This window comes from Dermacentor andersoni, chromosome 2 (genome assembly GCF_023375885.2).
Source record: "Dermacentor andersoni chromosome 2, qqDerAnde1_hic_scaffold, whole genome shotgun sequence".
Lineage (NCBI taxonomy): Eukaryota > Metazoa > Arthropoda > Arachnida > Ixodida > Ixodidae > Dermacentor > Dermacentor andersoni.
In genome coordinates this window covers 106,342,817-106,359,806 of record NC_092815.1, presented here as the reverse complement: position 1 = coordinate 106,359,806, position 16,990 = coordinate 106,342,817, and the positions used below count along the sequence as shown (strand labels likewise).

Sequence of the window (16,990 nt, the reverse complement as noted above, 5' to 3'; positions counted from 1 at the left end):
GAATAATTTTTCTATTAGCTTGAATTCACAAAGCAACATTTGTGCCATTTCGGTTGCTCTAAGCAAGAGCGCGCATGCGGTTTCAATGCTAGCGCACCGTGGGCAGACCGGTCCCTCCGTGCCGGTGTTGACTCAACTTGTCAAGAGATTAATGTGGCCACGTGTAGAGAGCTCAAGAGAGGCCCTTGTGCACATTCGACGCGGTATAGAGGTCCAAACAACTTTCTCGCGTCGCCTATTGTCTCTGTCACGCTCCTGTCGTGTATACACAAGCTCTGAACCAGCTCCCGACGCGGTGTGCCATACGGCAGCAGTGGGAAAATCGAAGGAAGAGGCAAAGAAGGCTTCGTTCTAATAGCAGTTCCCATTCAACCACTGCACCTTTACCACCGCCGAACAGTGCACATGCCTCTACTTCGTCCAAGTTTGTCGATGGTTCGACCTCAAGGACGCTGTGGTGACTGGCGATGTTTGGTTTTTGTACAAATGCAAGAATGTAACTTCTGATTACGCTCGTAGCTATTATAGTTAACGCTCGTTCCATAAAATTATTGTTCAATATATTTGATGCGGAAAACATGCACCTCGTACCAGTGAGCTCGCTAAACATAGCAGTGCTGACAGCAACGCTAGCCACCTTGTGCTTATCTGTGTTTTCCTTTGAGGTGTGTCCAGTTGACTCTGCGTTCTGCTACTCAAACTGCTGCAAACTACACGGTTATTGTTTTTTAGCTGCACCAAATTTTTTTAATGATTGCCAATGGCAGATATCACAGTTCTAACCCTTGATCTAAATTGCTCGACGAGGCGGCCATTACTTCTACAATAAATAAAAATAATAAATTGAACAGTTCACACAATTAGGCAATTCTAATTAACTACTTTACGCCCCATATTTCAATCTACGAATTACAGCCGCTGAGTTCGCACCACGTATCCACTTGGAACGAATGCTCTGGACAGCACCAGTTCCAAGATCTTGATTTTCGAAGTGTACGCCGAAATGCATTGGTTTCCTTGCTGCATGCTTCCTTGTATTCATAAATCCACCAGAGAACACATCGTTTCGAAGGTGATGCAGCATCGATTACAAATTCTGTTAAATAGGCTCTAGCGTCATCAATGGGAAATGCGCAGATGTTGTTCCAGGTCAAATGCCAACTTTACATCGGGCAACTTATGTGAAGAACATTCACCACGTTTTTATTTCTTTAGACTTACCACCATCGCAAAATACTTCCATTGTAAGGGTTCGTAATAACATTCCACTCCACATACAGCATGACTGTACTTGATGCTATGCTTAAGCCTATAGAGGATTACGTGTTATGTGAGAGGCTGTACAAAATTGGTATTTTTTTATTAAAAGAACTTGAACCTAAAAAAAGGCAAGCACACCCACCCTCCCCCCAGACACACACACGGTGCTATGTGCAATTACAACTCCAATGACTACATATTGCTCACCAATTTCATCGATAAAGCTCTGAAATTTTGTGCTGTGAAGTTGATAGTTAAACGGAATGTCTTACAACTGAATGTGATAGCCTTAGCGTTCGGAGATGCGTTCGGAGCTGCAAGTGGTGGCAAAAAACACCCTTATTGACTATTATGGTGACACTGCCCAACAAGGTGACCGCGTCTTCACAGTCATTGCGGAAAATAGCGTATTGCCGGAGAAAATTACAATCAGTACTTTAGGATGCGTTTTCTCGCACACACGTCACCCTCAGACTAGCGAAGGATTTCTTCCCACGTTCCGCTGCAGTATTTGCTTGTACTTACATATTGAAAGAGGCTTGTGCTTTACGCCTCAGGCGAGAAAGACCGCTCTGAACTGTTTGTTGTGCAGTACCCTGCTTTGCCACATCGGAGTAATGAAGTTTCCTGTGCAAAGGAGTTCAGTACAAAGGGTTCCTGTACAACAGATATGTTGCCGCACCTTTTTGAATGAGATGGTCACTTGCACCTGGCGGGTTACAACGCCCTTCTCCATGCAGCCCAGGAGCGGGAGCCAGCTTGGTGCTCGTCTTCGCAACAGGATGTTCTATCGCAGCTATCTGGAGAGTTATCACGTGTACAGGTGAGGCGGTCTGGGAAGCTCTGTGAGCAGCGGCTATAATTTTGGCATTTGAAAAAAAATGCAGAGAGCGTCGGCGATGATTGTTAATGTAAACGTATGGTCGAATGCTTCCGTAGGAAGCTATTCGCTTTGCTAAAGGACCGATGCACTTCACGGCGTGTTTTTTGCAGGGAAGATATTTGTGTGGCGTTTCTTGTTTCATTGCGTAATCCTGTAGAGAACAGAGCCGTTACTTAGCGCATCTCTGGCGGTATTATAGGTGAGCAGCACGTGCGTTCACAGACAAGCGCGTTCTTGGCGTTGGTGTTCCGACCGCCAAGCACGAAAATCGCCGATATAGCCAAATAAATCTAGCACATGCTTGAGACATCGGTCGGGATTCGGTATAGTGCGTGGTCTGAGACAGATATGAATGTACGAATAAACTGACGAGTTGCTCGTGGATAAGTTCAACCTTGCTTGTTGTCGCACCTGCATTCGATTTTCTGTAGGTTACTTAGGTTTCGGTCGAACATCCTTCAAGAAGTTCAGCTTCAGTGAGACACAAAACGCCTTGTTTAATGATTACACCACGGACTGTGTTAAATGATCGGTGAAGAGTAGCGGAAAGAATATTTTTTTCACAGTAACAAGGTTAAAGAGTTAGCTGTGTTTTATTACACAGCTCAAGCATCAAGTCACCACTAGCCATCTTGATTTTGCAACAACGAGCGGTGGTATTGTGCCGACTGTCTGTTCTTCAGTTTCACTCCGCACAACGTGAAACTCGTGCAACGTGAATATACGGGAGTTTCACGAGAGAATCTGTCGCGGGCATTCGTGGGACAGCACTAGGGGGGGGGGGGGGGGGGGCATAAAAATTCGTTTGGCGCAGGTTTGATCCCGCCCAGTAACGGAGAAGTTCTAACGTTGTTTTTTTTTTTTTCCTTTTGATTGAATAGCGACGTAAAGAGGCTAAATAGACACTTAAAGGGACTTAAATAGGATAAGAATGCTGTTCGTATTAGCACAGTGTTTGTCAGTATATAGTGTGTGAACTCTCAGCGGGAGCCGTCCGCTATACTTTTATCGTTATAAGGCTGACATATTTTAGTATTCGAAAAGTGTGATTTTCCAATCGTACTTTACTTACTATTCCCCTTTAGTGGGAGCGGGAGGGATCTTTTTATCATTGCGGTTAGTTTAGACACATATCAAAAGAACTCAACCGACGGCAATCGATTTCGTTGCACGGAAATTGATCGCAATTACTGGGTTGTCTGATGCCCGTTGGGATAAAACAGCCGACGGCCAGAAAGGCCACAAAATGAATGCTGGCTGTCTTTACCTTTTTCCCCCGTCAGACAACAAAAGCGAGATCTTGTAGCTATACTCTGTTAAACAAACACGGCTCTAAAGAAAGAGCAAGCATGCTGTGTTAGCCTAATTGTTTCTGTGTTTACTACGAAAAGCGAAGACAACGGAAGAACTGCACGCACCCAAACACATCACACTTTCCCCACTGCTAAATACACGGAGCACATTAATTAGTAGTTGTTTTGGCAAAGTTTGCTAGAGTTAATTCAACTATAGTTTCACGGATCAACTTTGACAACAGAACGTGCTTCAGATGTAAACATGCGTAGCAATATGGCGGGAAAATGAGTGCCGTGCATCGCGGTATATAAAACGTCTACACGTATATCCCCATTTGCCGTCCCTCTTCAACTGTTTCTTCCTTTTATCAGAATTTTTATTCGTTGCAATAACCATGGAGATGTTGCTTTCTTCTTTCTATTGCTCTACCTTTTTCTGCATTTGTACTTCTTTTTACTTCTTTTTTGCTAAATGTGATTAACGGTGCGACCATCGTGTATATGGCCTTGTTCTCGCCATATAATGGAGCAAAACTCCATACTCTTCGCAGCTCGGACGACAGTGACACAAGCGACGTGGAGACGCTCAGCTCGACAGGTGCCCAGGCCGAAGGAACTCCAGTGACACCGGGGTTCCCTCGATATTCACCTCCTGGTGAAGGGCAGCAGTGCAACGTACGCTCCAGTGCAGTTGGCTTCGTGGACATGAAGGCCCTTTGGCACGCTCTTAGCACTACCTTCTGTATTACGTTTTGTTGCGTCTTTGTCGTCACATTATGCGAGATGTGGGCATTCCCAGCAACGGCTTCGCCAGCCACAGAGCTGGCGTCGTCGTGGCGCCCATGGTACGATCGACACGGTGACGTGTCCCCTCGCATCCTGATTTGGACCGGCCCGTCTTCTAAGATTTCCGAGGCTCCCGGTGCCCACGCAACAGTATCATGCCTAGCGACAGCGAATGCCTCCACGGCTCAACACGGGAACTGGACCGCGTGCAATTTCACCGCCGATGAGAACGTCGACAGCTACGACGTTCCGAAGCAGTGCGCAGTGACTTACGACCGGCGCCTTCTTATGGAAAGTGACGCAATCGTTTTCCACGCTGACCGCGTGAACGTCAGCGACCTTCCCAGAGAACGCGCTACCGACCAACTGTGGGTGTTTTGGGCGCGCACTCACCCTGTAATGCCGACATTCGTGCGGGACGTTGGTCTCCTTGGCGCTATCTCCCGCTTCTTACGGGGTAAGCTTTCTCCGTCCGCACTGCCCATCCAGTTGGCACGGGTCTTTAACTGGACCATGTCCCATCGAGAGGACTCCGTGGTTTACATTCCCCACAGGACTTTTGGTCCTGGCGTCCTGTCCGCCGGTGATTCCCCGACGTCAACCATCAATTCCGGCGATCGGTCGGCCATGGACACCAGGCAGGACGCTGCCTGGATCGTCTCGGACTGCGAACTGGAAAGATACAAGGAAGAACACGATAAGATGCGTTCTAGTCACAATGGCCGGCACTACAGGGGCCCCCTAGCACGCCTCATAGGCCTACACATTCTACCCAACTGTGGTGCTGCCCTGTGCGAGTCGCCAGCCGACTGCGTGGCGCAGGTTGCCAAGAACTTCAAATTTATCGTGGTGACAGCGTCGCCGGCTTGCTTTCAGAGCATGTACCACCTCGTCTACGAGGCGTTCAAGCACGACGTCATCCCAATCGTGCTTGCGGAGCGCCACACCGTGCTCAATTTCCCACCCAAATCTGTGGTCAACGCTGCGACCTTGGCGGCGCCCGGCAAGCTTCAGTCGCGCCTTATACACCTGCTGGAAGATCCCGCCGAGTACGAGAGCTACTTCACCTGGAAACGAAACTTCACGGTATCCGCACTCGGGGACGAGCTGTGCCCGCTGTGCGCAGCTCTGCAAGGGAAGACCAGGCCAGTGGCTCCGACAGGGCTGGACATCCGGGAGTGGTGGGAGCGTCGCGCCAGATGCCAGGACGTGCACTCGGTTGGCATGAGTTTTTTCAGGTCTACTATAGCTGGCGGCGCACGTTCTCGTTCTCATAACGCACGGCACTACAGAGCTCCGCAACTGCAACAGGACCTCTTCGAATGCTCGCGTTAAGTCTACTAGGCCTATCAGTATTTGCCGCCACTCGTCTAGCTGTAAAAGTAGCAATGTAAAAGCAGCCACGTGTCTCACCGAAGGTAATCACTTTTTTGGGGCATTGTATTCTGTAATCTTCTCTGTGTGTACACTGCAATAGAAGTTGTTTGCTGTCGTATTCAGGCTTATGTATTAGTCATTTTCTGTGATATATTTGCACTGTCACTTTGCAGCGCTACTTTATTCTCGCACGTGGTTTATTGTATATTTATTCATTTCATTGTTCAGGTCCCTTTTTTGGCAATATTTTGTAGTCGTTCCCTTCTCATTGTCTCTTTCTGTGTTGGTAGTATGACCGCATTCAAGGTATCGTGTGTGCTTATTTCATTTTTACGAACAATTCCATGCTATGTTCCTTCGACATCGTGCGATGCCAAGGTTTGAGCTCTTGTTGAATAAATGAAATGATACAAACGATGTATACGAATCGATTGGTCTTTGTTATTCGATCCCAGCAATCATTAGTTTAAGTTGCCGCATAGACGTTTGTTTCTCACATGTAGGGCATTTATCAGTCTCGTAGCAAGCCGAACGATAGAAGTGAGGACGGTTCCTAATGATACTGCTGCAGGGGAGCGGCGGTTGCTGCGCAGCGGTCACTGCAGCTCCCGGAGCAAACGCGTGGGACACATAACGGCTTAGCAATATTCAGTCGGTCATTATTAATGTCTTACCCATGCGAATTTGTGATTTCGTAAACGTTTAGGCAAGGCACTTTCTTAATTGATAGGGGTGTGCTAATACTAGCTTTTAGATGAATAGAATGTACCATCGGCGTCAAATGTAACTCCAGTAGCAGAGCGCGTGGCCGAAGCATGACTGCATACCTGCGGCCATGCATGCTGCACAGTCCGGTCATTGACTGGCGCGCACATCCGGTTTGACCGCACTGCGCGATGATGCTCCCTATACCGCGATATTACAGTATGGCTAGTTTCCAGCGGATAGATTTCCGTAAACCAAAATTGGGCCGATCCCGAAGATAGTACAATAGCAGACCAACCGGCGGCGGAGGTGAAGCAGGCTTCGTACACTCCACCAACTTGCAAAAATAAGTAATATCTTGAGACCCGTATCAGATATTAAGCTGATAAGAACGGACTCTACACTTGACCCATACGTTCGCACCGCCCTCTCTTTGTCGGCGTTCCGCTCTCACGTGGTGGCGGTCCCGTCGAAACGTCACGCGTCAGCTCCTCGGGGCGGCGGTCCCATCCACGCGAATGTATATAAAAATCAGGGTAAATGTCCGCACCTATGTTCAAGGTTCCGTGCCACCTCTGTCGTATGCTAAACAGCTTCGCTGGTCATCGGTCTTCACAGAGTGGAATGGCTCGTGATCTTATATTCTTCTAGTTTTTCATTATTGTACAACTTCAACTTCATCGCAAAACATTCGCGATACAGTGACATTTCAGTTCGAGTGGCTTTCTTTAAACGCACACCCACATCAATAGAGAAAAGAAATAGCATGTTTGAGGAAGCTTTAACTTGCGCAATTGGCCCACTATCGCACGTCTGTTTCTATCATGCCAACTAGCTCTCAGATGCCATTGCCTCTTGTTCATTATGATGATGATTTTCCTGCTCTGTCATATATCCCAACGGTGCTATTGCGCAAGAATGGAAGGACATTCAAAATAAATATCAAGAAATACACAGCGATATAAGAGTTGTCACACTGCGTAGGGCTCACATGGGCGTGAGCGCCAGTTTCCCATAGGCCAACAACGTTGCAATCAAATCGGCATACTTACAGCATTTCATTACTGGCCTCGCGAAAGTTTCGCTTCACACAGATTCCATAATGTGCGTTGAATTTGCATAAATTTTTCTGACTATGAATCTATAATGGCTATGTAGGCCTCATAATTATTGCTTTACATAAGTGATCATTTGCGCGTGGCACTTGGTATACCTGGCCGCAGCGAAACGGTGTGCAAAAACACATGCTTCCCACTCGCGTTCATCGCGAAGGTATCAGAAGTTGACGCTTAAAGGTGGCCCTCAAGCACTTTTTATATATAGTAGGAATTATCAACCCGTATAAGCGGCTCCTGCTAACACGTGGGAGTCGAATATTATTCATGCGAAAGCAATTATATGGCTCATGAGGCGGAAAATCCGGCTTTGGCGTGACAGCTGCGTGGCCGAAAAAGGCTACTAGCACTCGACCTTTGGTGGCAATCCAACCCACGACCTTCGTTGTTAATTAAGGCACAAAATATTAGGATAGAGTTAATCAAGGCACTCGAACCCACGACTTTTGTTGGGAGTCGAACCCTCGACCTTTGGCGTTAATTAAGGCGAAGTTAAATTAAGACGACTGAAAAGAGCAAGGGCATCGCACGGTGGTCGCGATCCCTTCGCATTCGTCCACGTAGGCGTGACTAAGGGCCCCTTCAATTTTTCTTAAAATGTCACACGAACACGCACGCAAAAAAACAATGAAAGAAATCGGCGGACCCATCTCACCATGACCGTCGACGGTAATGCGTTGACATAGAATCAGTATGGCGATTCAACGTATTTACCACCGCCGAAACAAGGTATGATGAGGCGTGTACGGCAGCGGAACTCTGGCACTTCCTTAAAGACACTTGGCGCCGCCGCCGCAAAGCCTGCGCATGGCCTCCAAAATGCAAGGCGGCGCGCGTTGCATTTCGGAGGCCATTTCTCAGCATTCGCCGGTGAGTGCGTATGCTGAGAAACGCGTCATGCGGGAACCGCGCTCCTCTCGCGCTTTTTTCTGGACAAGCTGCGTCATCTGGTGGCACTGCCGAGAAGTCCGCGCGTGGCCTCCGAGACAACAAGCGCGGCGTGCCGGTGCCTTCATGACGCGTCGTTGCGACGTGGATTCAGAACTAAATGTCGAAAAAAGCTTATTTCACTGAGTGTATGCGGCAATGTGCATATACGTGCCGGTCTTCAACGAAACTGTTTCGTGCCAACGCGGGTCACAGAAAATGCGGGTATACAGGTACCGCTGGGCGAAGAAAATACTTGACGACGACGTGGTGCACTGGGCACTTGCCAATTTGGAGCATTGGGCAGTAGGTGTGTGCCGCTCTTCGATGAGTATCTCTGACACGAAATTGGGGAACTAGGTGTGTGCCGCTGGGAATGTGCCGCTCTACAATGAATGCAACGTACGTACACCCAAGTACGCGATAAATAAGAAAATGAACAATGAGAAAGAAAAAGAAATGCTTCCTATTCGGGCGCGTACTATGTGGTGTAATCCCAGTTGCCGTAATTGTATTATGGTGTACTATATTAGGGGTAGTGGGCCGAGACGGGGGGGCGGGGTCAATGGACGCGCGTGAAGCGGAAAATACGGAGAGCCTTTGCTTCCGCCAGGCGGCGCCGTGGAGCCTTTCACCTGGGACCCGCCATGACCGCTGCGCTCGCGCGTTGACCGACTGTCTCGCCTGCACTTGTCCACGTATTTGTGTTGTTCTGTGTTTTGTGCGCGCATGTGTAATTTACTGTGCAATTTTTCTCTGACCGATGATGTGAGATGACAAAACCTTCTGAGAAGTACTGCTTCCCTTCCGGTTGGAGAACTGGGTATTGCGGCGTGAAGAACACGCCGGAGTTTTTTGGTGTCCGCGACGACGAGCAAATGCGCTGTGTTTGGCAGCGGAACTGACCGTGCTAATAAGACCCTGAAACTGACAGATGCTGTGTGTGAACTACATTTCGAAGTACGTACTTTGAGACTAGGTTCATGTCATTGATGGAAAGCAAGTGCGGATAACACGTGGAAAGCCCTCGCTTTCACCGGATGCAGTACCGACCATTATGACGAATGTTCCCAAGTACCTGTCGAAGGCGCCAGTGCGCGAAAGACCTCCAAGAAAAAAAGGTGTGCGCAGAAGCTGCAGTGTGTGGCTCGTCTAAGAAACCTCGCTTGCAAGTCGATGAGCTTCAAACGAATGGGTCGGCAATCGACGTGCAGTGCACGCCGTTTGACTTAGGATGTGCCTCAACCGACAAAGCAGTGGGCCGCTCACAAATTTCGCAACTATGGTGGTGCTGCTTATGTCCAGGCCTCTTTAACTGTGAGTCTCCCGCTGTCATGATCGAAAATACTGTCTTCATTAACTCCGGAAGTATATTATTAAGGCGACGTTGTCTGTCGGAGGTTTGTTCGCCCTACGTTAATATCAGAACCACTCTGGCTCGCCGCGGAAGAAGCAAAACAGGTGCAGCATAACTCTTTCCGTACTGTTTTACTGCGAATCGGTCAATGACTAGGATACTGAGATTTCTTCATGGCGTAACGTCTGCAGAAAACTATCGTCATCTAGGCTCATATCTATCTCAGTAAGGCAGAGGCTACAAGCACTCAGCAAAGTGAAGCGAACATCGCATACATTCCTTGGAATCATGCATACAACATACAGAACAAGCTCAAAACAAGCATCCGAAGCACGTGCATAGATTATGTTCCTGCGCGTACATGCAATATGAAGCACGCAGGGCTCCCCGCATACGTTTCCCGGTAAAGATTACTGTTGCGCACGCTGCCGCGGCTACGACAGCTTGACTGTTGCGTATACGAAGCTGAGAGTGACGTAACTACACTTCCATATGTAAAAGAAGAACCCGCCTAGCAAATGATTTGTGTTGTAACAGTGCTATGGGAAGGCCACGTAGACTCCTGAAGAGCAGCGTGCATACGAGGCGCGGCAAATTTCTCTTCTCTCATGGTCCACTCTTTGTAGGTGCACGATGTAGCAGCGCAAGCCTACTGGCAGGCCGTTGAAAGTACTTCGGCTAACAATTAGGTAAAGTGCATGTGAATGTCGCCACATAAATAATTTCAACCTACACCGCAACGGATAATCGTTCTAGTTGTCGTTTACAGCTTCGCGTTCCAGCATGGGTTGGAGCCCATTTTTTTTTTTTTAATGTGTAAATAAAGCGCTCTATGCAGAACTAAACCTGTGTGTGTGCTGAGTGTTTTCGCTTCAGTGCAGGTTTCGATAAGCCAGTCGTGCCACTTGCGCGTACTTGTACTCGTGTGTACCGATGTAACTTTTTGAACTTGTGTGCTCGCAAGAGAAAAAAGGACGAGAAACGAAACAGCTCGGCTTCTTTCTCTTCTTTCTCTCTCTCTTCTGTATATCAGCAGTGCTTCCTGTGCGTTTCTGGGTAAACTGGTTCACCGCGGAGCGTTTCCATGGCTCACTACTCCTAAAACATTACACTATAGCTACGCCATCTACAAACCGCGGGGCCATCTTCGCGGCGGAAAAAAGTCAGCGTTTCCCGTTCGAAGCTTGTTGCGTCAAGTCCTCTACTGCGCCAGCTCACAACACATCGCATACAAAGAGCAAGCAACAATACAAATGAAGCGTAAGTGAGAACATTCACCACAACATCGCGTCACAATGGACTACGAGTACACCTATCTGTATTTATAGACTTCATTCTTTAACGGCGCAGGCGTTACACCGGTGAGCCCTGAGAGTTTTAGCATCAATTCAGAGCAATGAATTGATACAGGTTTTGAACAAAGTACCAACACACATTTGTTATTTCGTTGTTAGATAAAATCAACATTACATTGAAATATTTCACACAAAAAAAAACTTGGATCGTCGCTAACACAGCACGCTTGCCACCTGTAGTTTTTCTTTGGTACTGAAGACATAGCTAGAACATATTCTTTAGTGAAAATTTAGTTTAAAATAATGTTACTGATCTCATATAGTTTTAGTACTATAAATACTGCCTTTACTTTTTATGGCTACGCATAAGAGAGATTTAACAAATTTACAGTATTAACTCTCGTTGCCGCGTCAAAATGGTCGTTTTTATAGGTCTCGGAAAAAAAAGTTTATCCTACAAATAATACACTGCAGCATAGCATATTGTGCATAATGCAATGCTCTTTCCAAAACATACGTTGTCAAAAAAAGGTTATTAGGTAAAACATCAAAATTCTAGAAATCGCCATTTTTGCTGCCAGTTGATAAAAACAACAAGAAAAAGACATGATATCTACAAAAATATCAATATCAAAGAAAATGCAGAATATACATTTCAAAGATAAATAGCCCAAGAATAGCGTCTGAAAAAAATAAGTGGTTAGTACACCGCCGTTCTCTCGATAAAAAAAAGAAAAAAAAGGCTAAGACCAGTTCATCGCTCATGCCATGCGGTGAAGCAGTTCCTGGATTTCGTGAAGCATAGGTGCACTTCGTAATTGTCGCACAAAACAAGTAGTTTTTGTTCAACTTTGTGGTCCTCGTAACACAGTTTGAAGTTCCGCCTTTTCGGCCTCTTCTGAGCATGGTCCGATGAGAAGTGCAAGGAACGTACTTCACCAGTTCGTCTAGAGTCATGCACCTCTTCCAGGACCGATCGCCCTCAGCGTAGCTGGTCAACTACAACATTATGTAGCCAAGCATATCTGTTTGCTTTTTTGCAGATTGTCTTTATCATCTCTGCAGAGAAGAATAGTAGAAAAAAATCCCACACCGTTGTAAACTGTCTTGCGCTGATCCGGGATGCTGGGCCGAGATGTTGTATACGGGCGACCTTCCTGACGCAAACGGAAGTTTCTTTGCTGCCAATGGCAGCACATCACAAGCAAGCGAAGTATGCACCCTAAGGATAATCAGTAGAACTCTCAGGTCGTGAAAAAATATCGGCAGATAAGCGGGCACAAAGAAGGAGACCGCTCAAGGGCGTAAAGGAAACTCGCGGTGAACAGCTGCGGATGTCCCATGCTGACTAAAAATATCGTCGCCGTCAGAGATTGAATCTGCTTTACTGTCATCTTCGGAATCTTAACTCGAGTCCTTATCACTAAATTCAAGTGCGGGTGCAGCATAGTACCGAGCAGGACGCTTTTCTCGCGACGCAGCCAGGCGGGACGACACCATGGAAGCGACTTTCGATAACTGCGCAGTGATACTGGCAGCGCCCCTTGTCGGGATTTTACGGGGAAAGTGTTACCGAAACCCTTGGCAACTGGTTGCAAAAGCCGGATCCACATGTTGGGCATGCGGCGCACCTTCAGAAATACACTTGGGCGGAATAAAACGACTCGGACTCCAAACAAAGGCTCACTATAGTGAACAGGTGGCGTCATTTTCGCTTATTATCGCCGCTCAGCACTCTTGGACAGCAAAGCCGGCGATATAATCTAATTCATGACGTGCTGGGAGTCATTTGATAACAAAATTTTGATGCTAGTGCGGCATAATCGTGAGCGACATGCTTTTTTTTTTTTTCTCGACCGTGGCAGAAGGTGACCGCCACGCCTCTTTTCGCTATACAACATACGCACATTAGTTCTCAAAAAAGTCCGTCAAAAATCGCGACATCACCGGAGGGCGAAAATTTAAACTGATGCTGAAAGTGGAGTGCCTGTACTAACTACTGGATCGCCCTATATGCATAACAAACGGCTCCAATAAGTCGATATTGGTGATCTATAAAGCATCTTTCACCGGTGATAGATTTTAATAGGCGTCGGAACGAAAGAGCTAACTAGGGTAATGTAATCTCGACATATCTCAATATGCATGGCCTCCAGCCAAGAGTTTCTCACTATAGTGAGAAAGTATGCAGCGAGCAAACTTCAGAAAGCCTGCACAGTTTCGTACTTATAATCATTCGTGCACGGATGGAAGCAAGCAGCCAGTGACTTCACATTCATCAACTAGTATCTTCGTTAACTTGTATCTTGATGAACTCGTATTTTGCCCCGCAAGATGTAGTCGCGCATCAATCGCACGGAACCGCATTTCAGCTTCGCCTTCGCGACCATGTTAGTTGATCTTGGTTTGTGCGTATGACGCGTGCTGTGCTTGCTTCCCTACGCGACAAAGGTGCCGTTGCTAGACTGTGGTGCACCGCGTCATGGGCTGTAATAGCGTGAAGACTACAATCGTTGCGCTTGGAGCTGGCGTCTCAACAGCGTGCTCTATGCAGAAGGAGCACGTAAACACGCGCCAGCAAAATGGCTCCAAGGTGTGTACTAAGCGTAGAGGACATCCAGGCCCGAAAGAAGCGTCGCGCGGAACAGGAGCGTCTTCGCTACGCAGCGAAACATGGTGCAGACCGAGAATGTATATGTACAAAACGTATGCATACAGTTATGGAAATTGATTGAATTACGTACAGCCCCATAATTCACTTAACGTTCACGTACCGTGTGAGGCAATGATAATGCTCAACGGTCTCGGAGATTACAAACAATGGCCCACAACAACGGCTGAAGCAAACACGTGTTCTGAGTACTAGGCAGACAAACAGCAGTGGTGCACACAAGGTAACCTTTAACGTCAAATCACCACTCTCGTATTGGACTAAACACATTCGCCGCCATCACCGCTAATGATGGTCAGTGAAAGAAAACAGCATAGTAAGCTTCGCTAATATCGATTCTCACACTGCGTGGGATGTCCACCGCTCACTGCCGGAGCACGCATGCCGAAGCCGTTCTGGCGCAGCGTGGCGCAATACCGGTCAATTTTCTGCGTTTGACGCAAGAATTTGCGATCGTATGAAAATGGCGCAATTATCGCAGGAATTCCACTGCTGGATGCAGGCAAACGTGTGCTTAGAAAAAGTTTATCTCAACAAGAGACGATACAAACAATGAGTAACAGTCACGGAACAATTCCACCAGGAGGATAACATATACAAGAAACGAAGCATTGCATACATGGCAGGTTTACAGAGTAGTGTTTAGAAAAAGTTTGTTCAACAAGAAATGACACGAACACTGAGTAACAATTACGGCACAATTCCACCAGGACGATCACATATACAAAGTACGAAGCGCTGTATACACGGCACGTTTTCAAAGAAGTGTCCGAGTCCTCACTCAATAACACATAACTATAGAGACCCACGCAACACACAGTTACACAGAAACTAATTATCACGTTGTATAAAATGATGTTGATATATACAGTGTACACAATGGTTATGTACAATGATGATGCGACAGAGACATTTTACATAATTTTGAAGTGTTGCTATGAGATGGGTGCATACAAAATTGATCAGGTATATGAGATCACGCACACACAGAAGTCGCAGGCACCTACATTCTGTGCACATTCAGTGAACACCTCTGATGGCCTGGCTACAAGAACCAGGCTGGTCGAAAATTAAGCCGTACGCGTCTATCAGCCACCGACAGGAAACGGCATGACCACTGTCGAAGGAAGTCCTCTTCTTCAAGGAAGAACAACTCCCTCCTCTGACAGAAACGACAGCAGCTCAAAGTGAAACCTCCTCAGAAGTGGAAACAGAGCGCGGCCACGATGTCCTGCAGCAACTGCCTAGCACCGGCTATGCCATAGACAAAAGGCCTCCGCAGCAATTAAAAGTCGCGCAAAGCGGCCACGTGAGCAGCGAACAGATGTAATATAGTGGTTAACTCCAAGACCACGGAAACCAGTATGCACAGCCCTCCAAAATACCCTGGCAACGACGCATTGCAGCAGCACATGTTTAATGGATTCTTGAAGGGGGCAATTTAGACAGCGAAGATGGGACTACGCCCCACGGCTCTAACCTGCCACGAGTTGGAAACACTTGCCACCCTACAGACGCCACATGAAGTCGCGTAGGTGGCCAGGCAGAAATTACGCCATTATTGCATCCCACGACACATTACTGGAACGTGCGCGGCGCGCTGGGGGAACTAGGGGAACCAGTAAGGCTGACATAGTATCTACAACACGGTTTCAAGAACATCTAAAACAGGACATATCTGCTGTATGTGGCGATAAAATGCCATGGTGGTAGAGTAAGATGCAGGTGCGTTTAACGCTTGTGGTCCGCGATTTAAGTGCACGCCCGGTAACATGTAACGAATTTTAGTGCCAAGGAAATAACAGACGAGTTCACGCGCAGGACACGGATCACGCTGTAACAGACCGAGCAGAAATCGAAGAGCAAGCAGCGGAGAGACACAGATGGGAACGCGAACCCACCGTGAGTACATGCGTCGCGGGATCAAATCCCGGCCACGGCGACCGCATTTCGATGGGGGCGAAATGCGAAAACACCTGTGTACTTAGATTTAGGTGCACGTTAAAGAACCCCAGGTGGTCGAAATTTCCGGAGTCCTCCACTACGGCGTGCCTCATAATCAGAAAGTGGTTTTGGCATGTAAAATCCCATAATTTAAAGAAAAATTACTGAAGAAACCTAAGAACAAGGAAAAAAAACGCCCCGCGACACGCCGCTCACGACAAAAGCATGACTAAACAGTCATGGCAGTGCTCACGCACTAGCCAGCGGCGTCTGACAAGCGCCGTTTGCTAAACGCTGTATCTCGAACAATATTCTGCACAATGTGGAGATTTAGAGGAATAGCTTGTGCTGTGGTCGGATGCACTAAGAACTGGGATGGGGACATGAAGCAGCGGAACACGTTGGTGTGTGAAATGCACGCGCTGCTGCTGCATCAGGACTGCCCATGCGCGAGGCCGGTTATTTGCGGGCTTCCCAATCTTGGTCGATTGCCTCGATCACGAATTCGTAGACAACTGAAACAGGGGAGAAAAGTTTGTATGTGCTGCGGTAATGAAAACAAATTTACACGTGCATTTCTTTTTTTTTTTTGTGCTGCTGGTTAAAACACCTTTTTTAGGGGATTATTTCCTCGGTCATCTTTCTTTCTCATTGTACCTCGTTTTCTAACACTGAGCTAGAAGCTGCTTACATCGGTCTCCGATCGCAATCGGGAAGTCTGATAACGACGCGCGGATCACGACCGATTGTATTCGGATCGAGACTCGTTCGCGAACGAAAGTACCCGTGTGACAGGGGTATTACTATGAAAGAACACCCGTTCGGGGGCACTCAGTTGGGGCATTTAATAAACACAGCCTGCAGCTCTAAAGTCAGCTATGTGAAACTATCACGTGCCCGCTGCACTGGTGAATTCCAGAGGGGTCGTTGCACCAGTACCGACACAAGCGGGAACATATGCGGGAAGCTAAAATACTAGCGAGCGAGATGTTAACACACAAGCGGACCCGATTTTTCCACTCGGCGCTCAAGCACACCCATTCGAGGCCGTCAGGCAAATCACGAAAGACTGGACAACCACCTCAAACAGATCATGACGCAAATACACCGCACTAGACACACACACGCAAAAAAAGAGAAAGGAACTGCAAGCGATGAGCGCACTGGCGTGAACGGCGTACAAAACGCCTTCATGATCTTGGATCGCAATTCGCGAAGGAGGGACGCGCACGCACGACGATCGAGTGCCAGCACGTTCCAGCGCGAGCACATACAACGTTAAAAGGACAAACGGTGGTTCACTTACATGTAGTTTGAACCACGGGCCTGAGCTTTGTGACGTCGATTCAGCGTTTGTGCATCGGTGGACCCGGAA

General features: G+C 47.5%; 1 protein-coding gene and 1 pseudogene across 1 annotated transcript; one reads left to right on the top strand and one right to left on the bottom strand.

Moving 5' to 3' along the window:
- Window positions 1–4,926: 4,926 nt before the first annotated feature.
- On the top strand, window positions 4,927–5,559 carry LOC126541929 (alpha-(1,3)-fucosyltransferase C-like). Its single transcript, XM_050188901.3, has one exon. The coding sequence runs from the start codon at window positions 4,927–4,929 to the stop codon at window positions 5,557–5,559; it is 633 nt and encodes a 210-aa protein (XP_050044858.3).
- Window positions 5,560–6,561: 1,002 nt separating this feature from the next.
- Window positions 6,562–6,724, bottom strand: LOC126542106 (U2 spliceosomal RNA; annotated as a pseudogene).
- Between the last annotated feature and the right edge of the window lie 10,266 nt (window positions 6,725–16,990).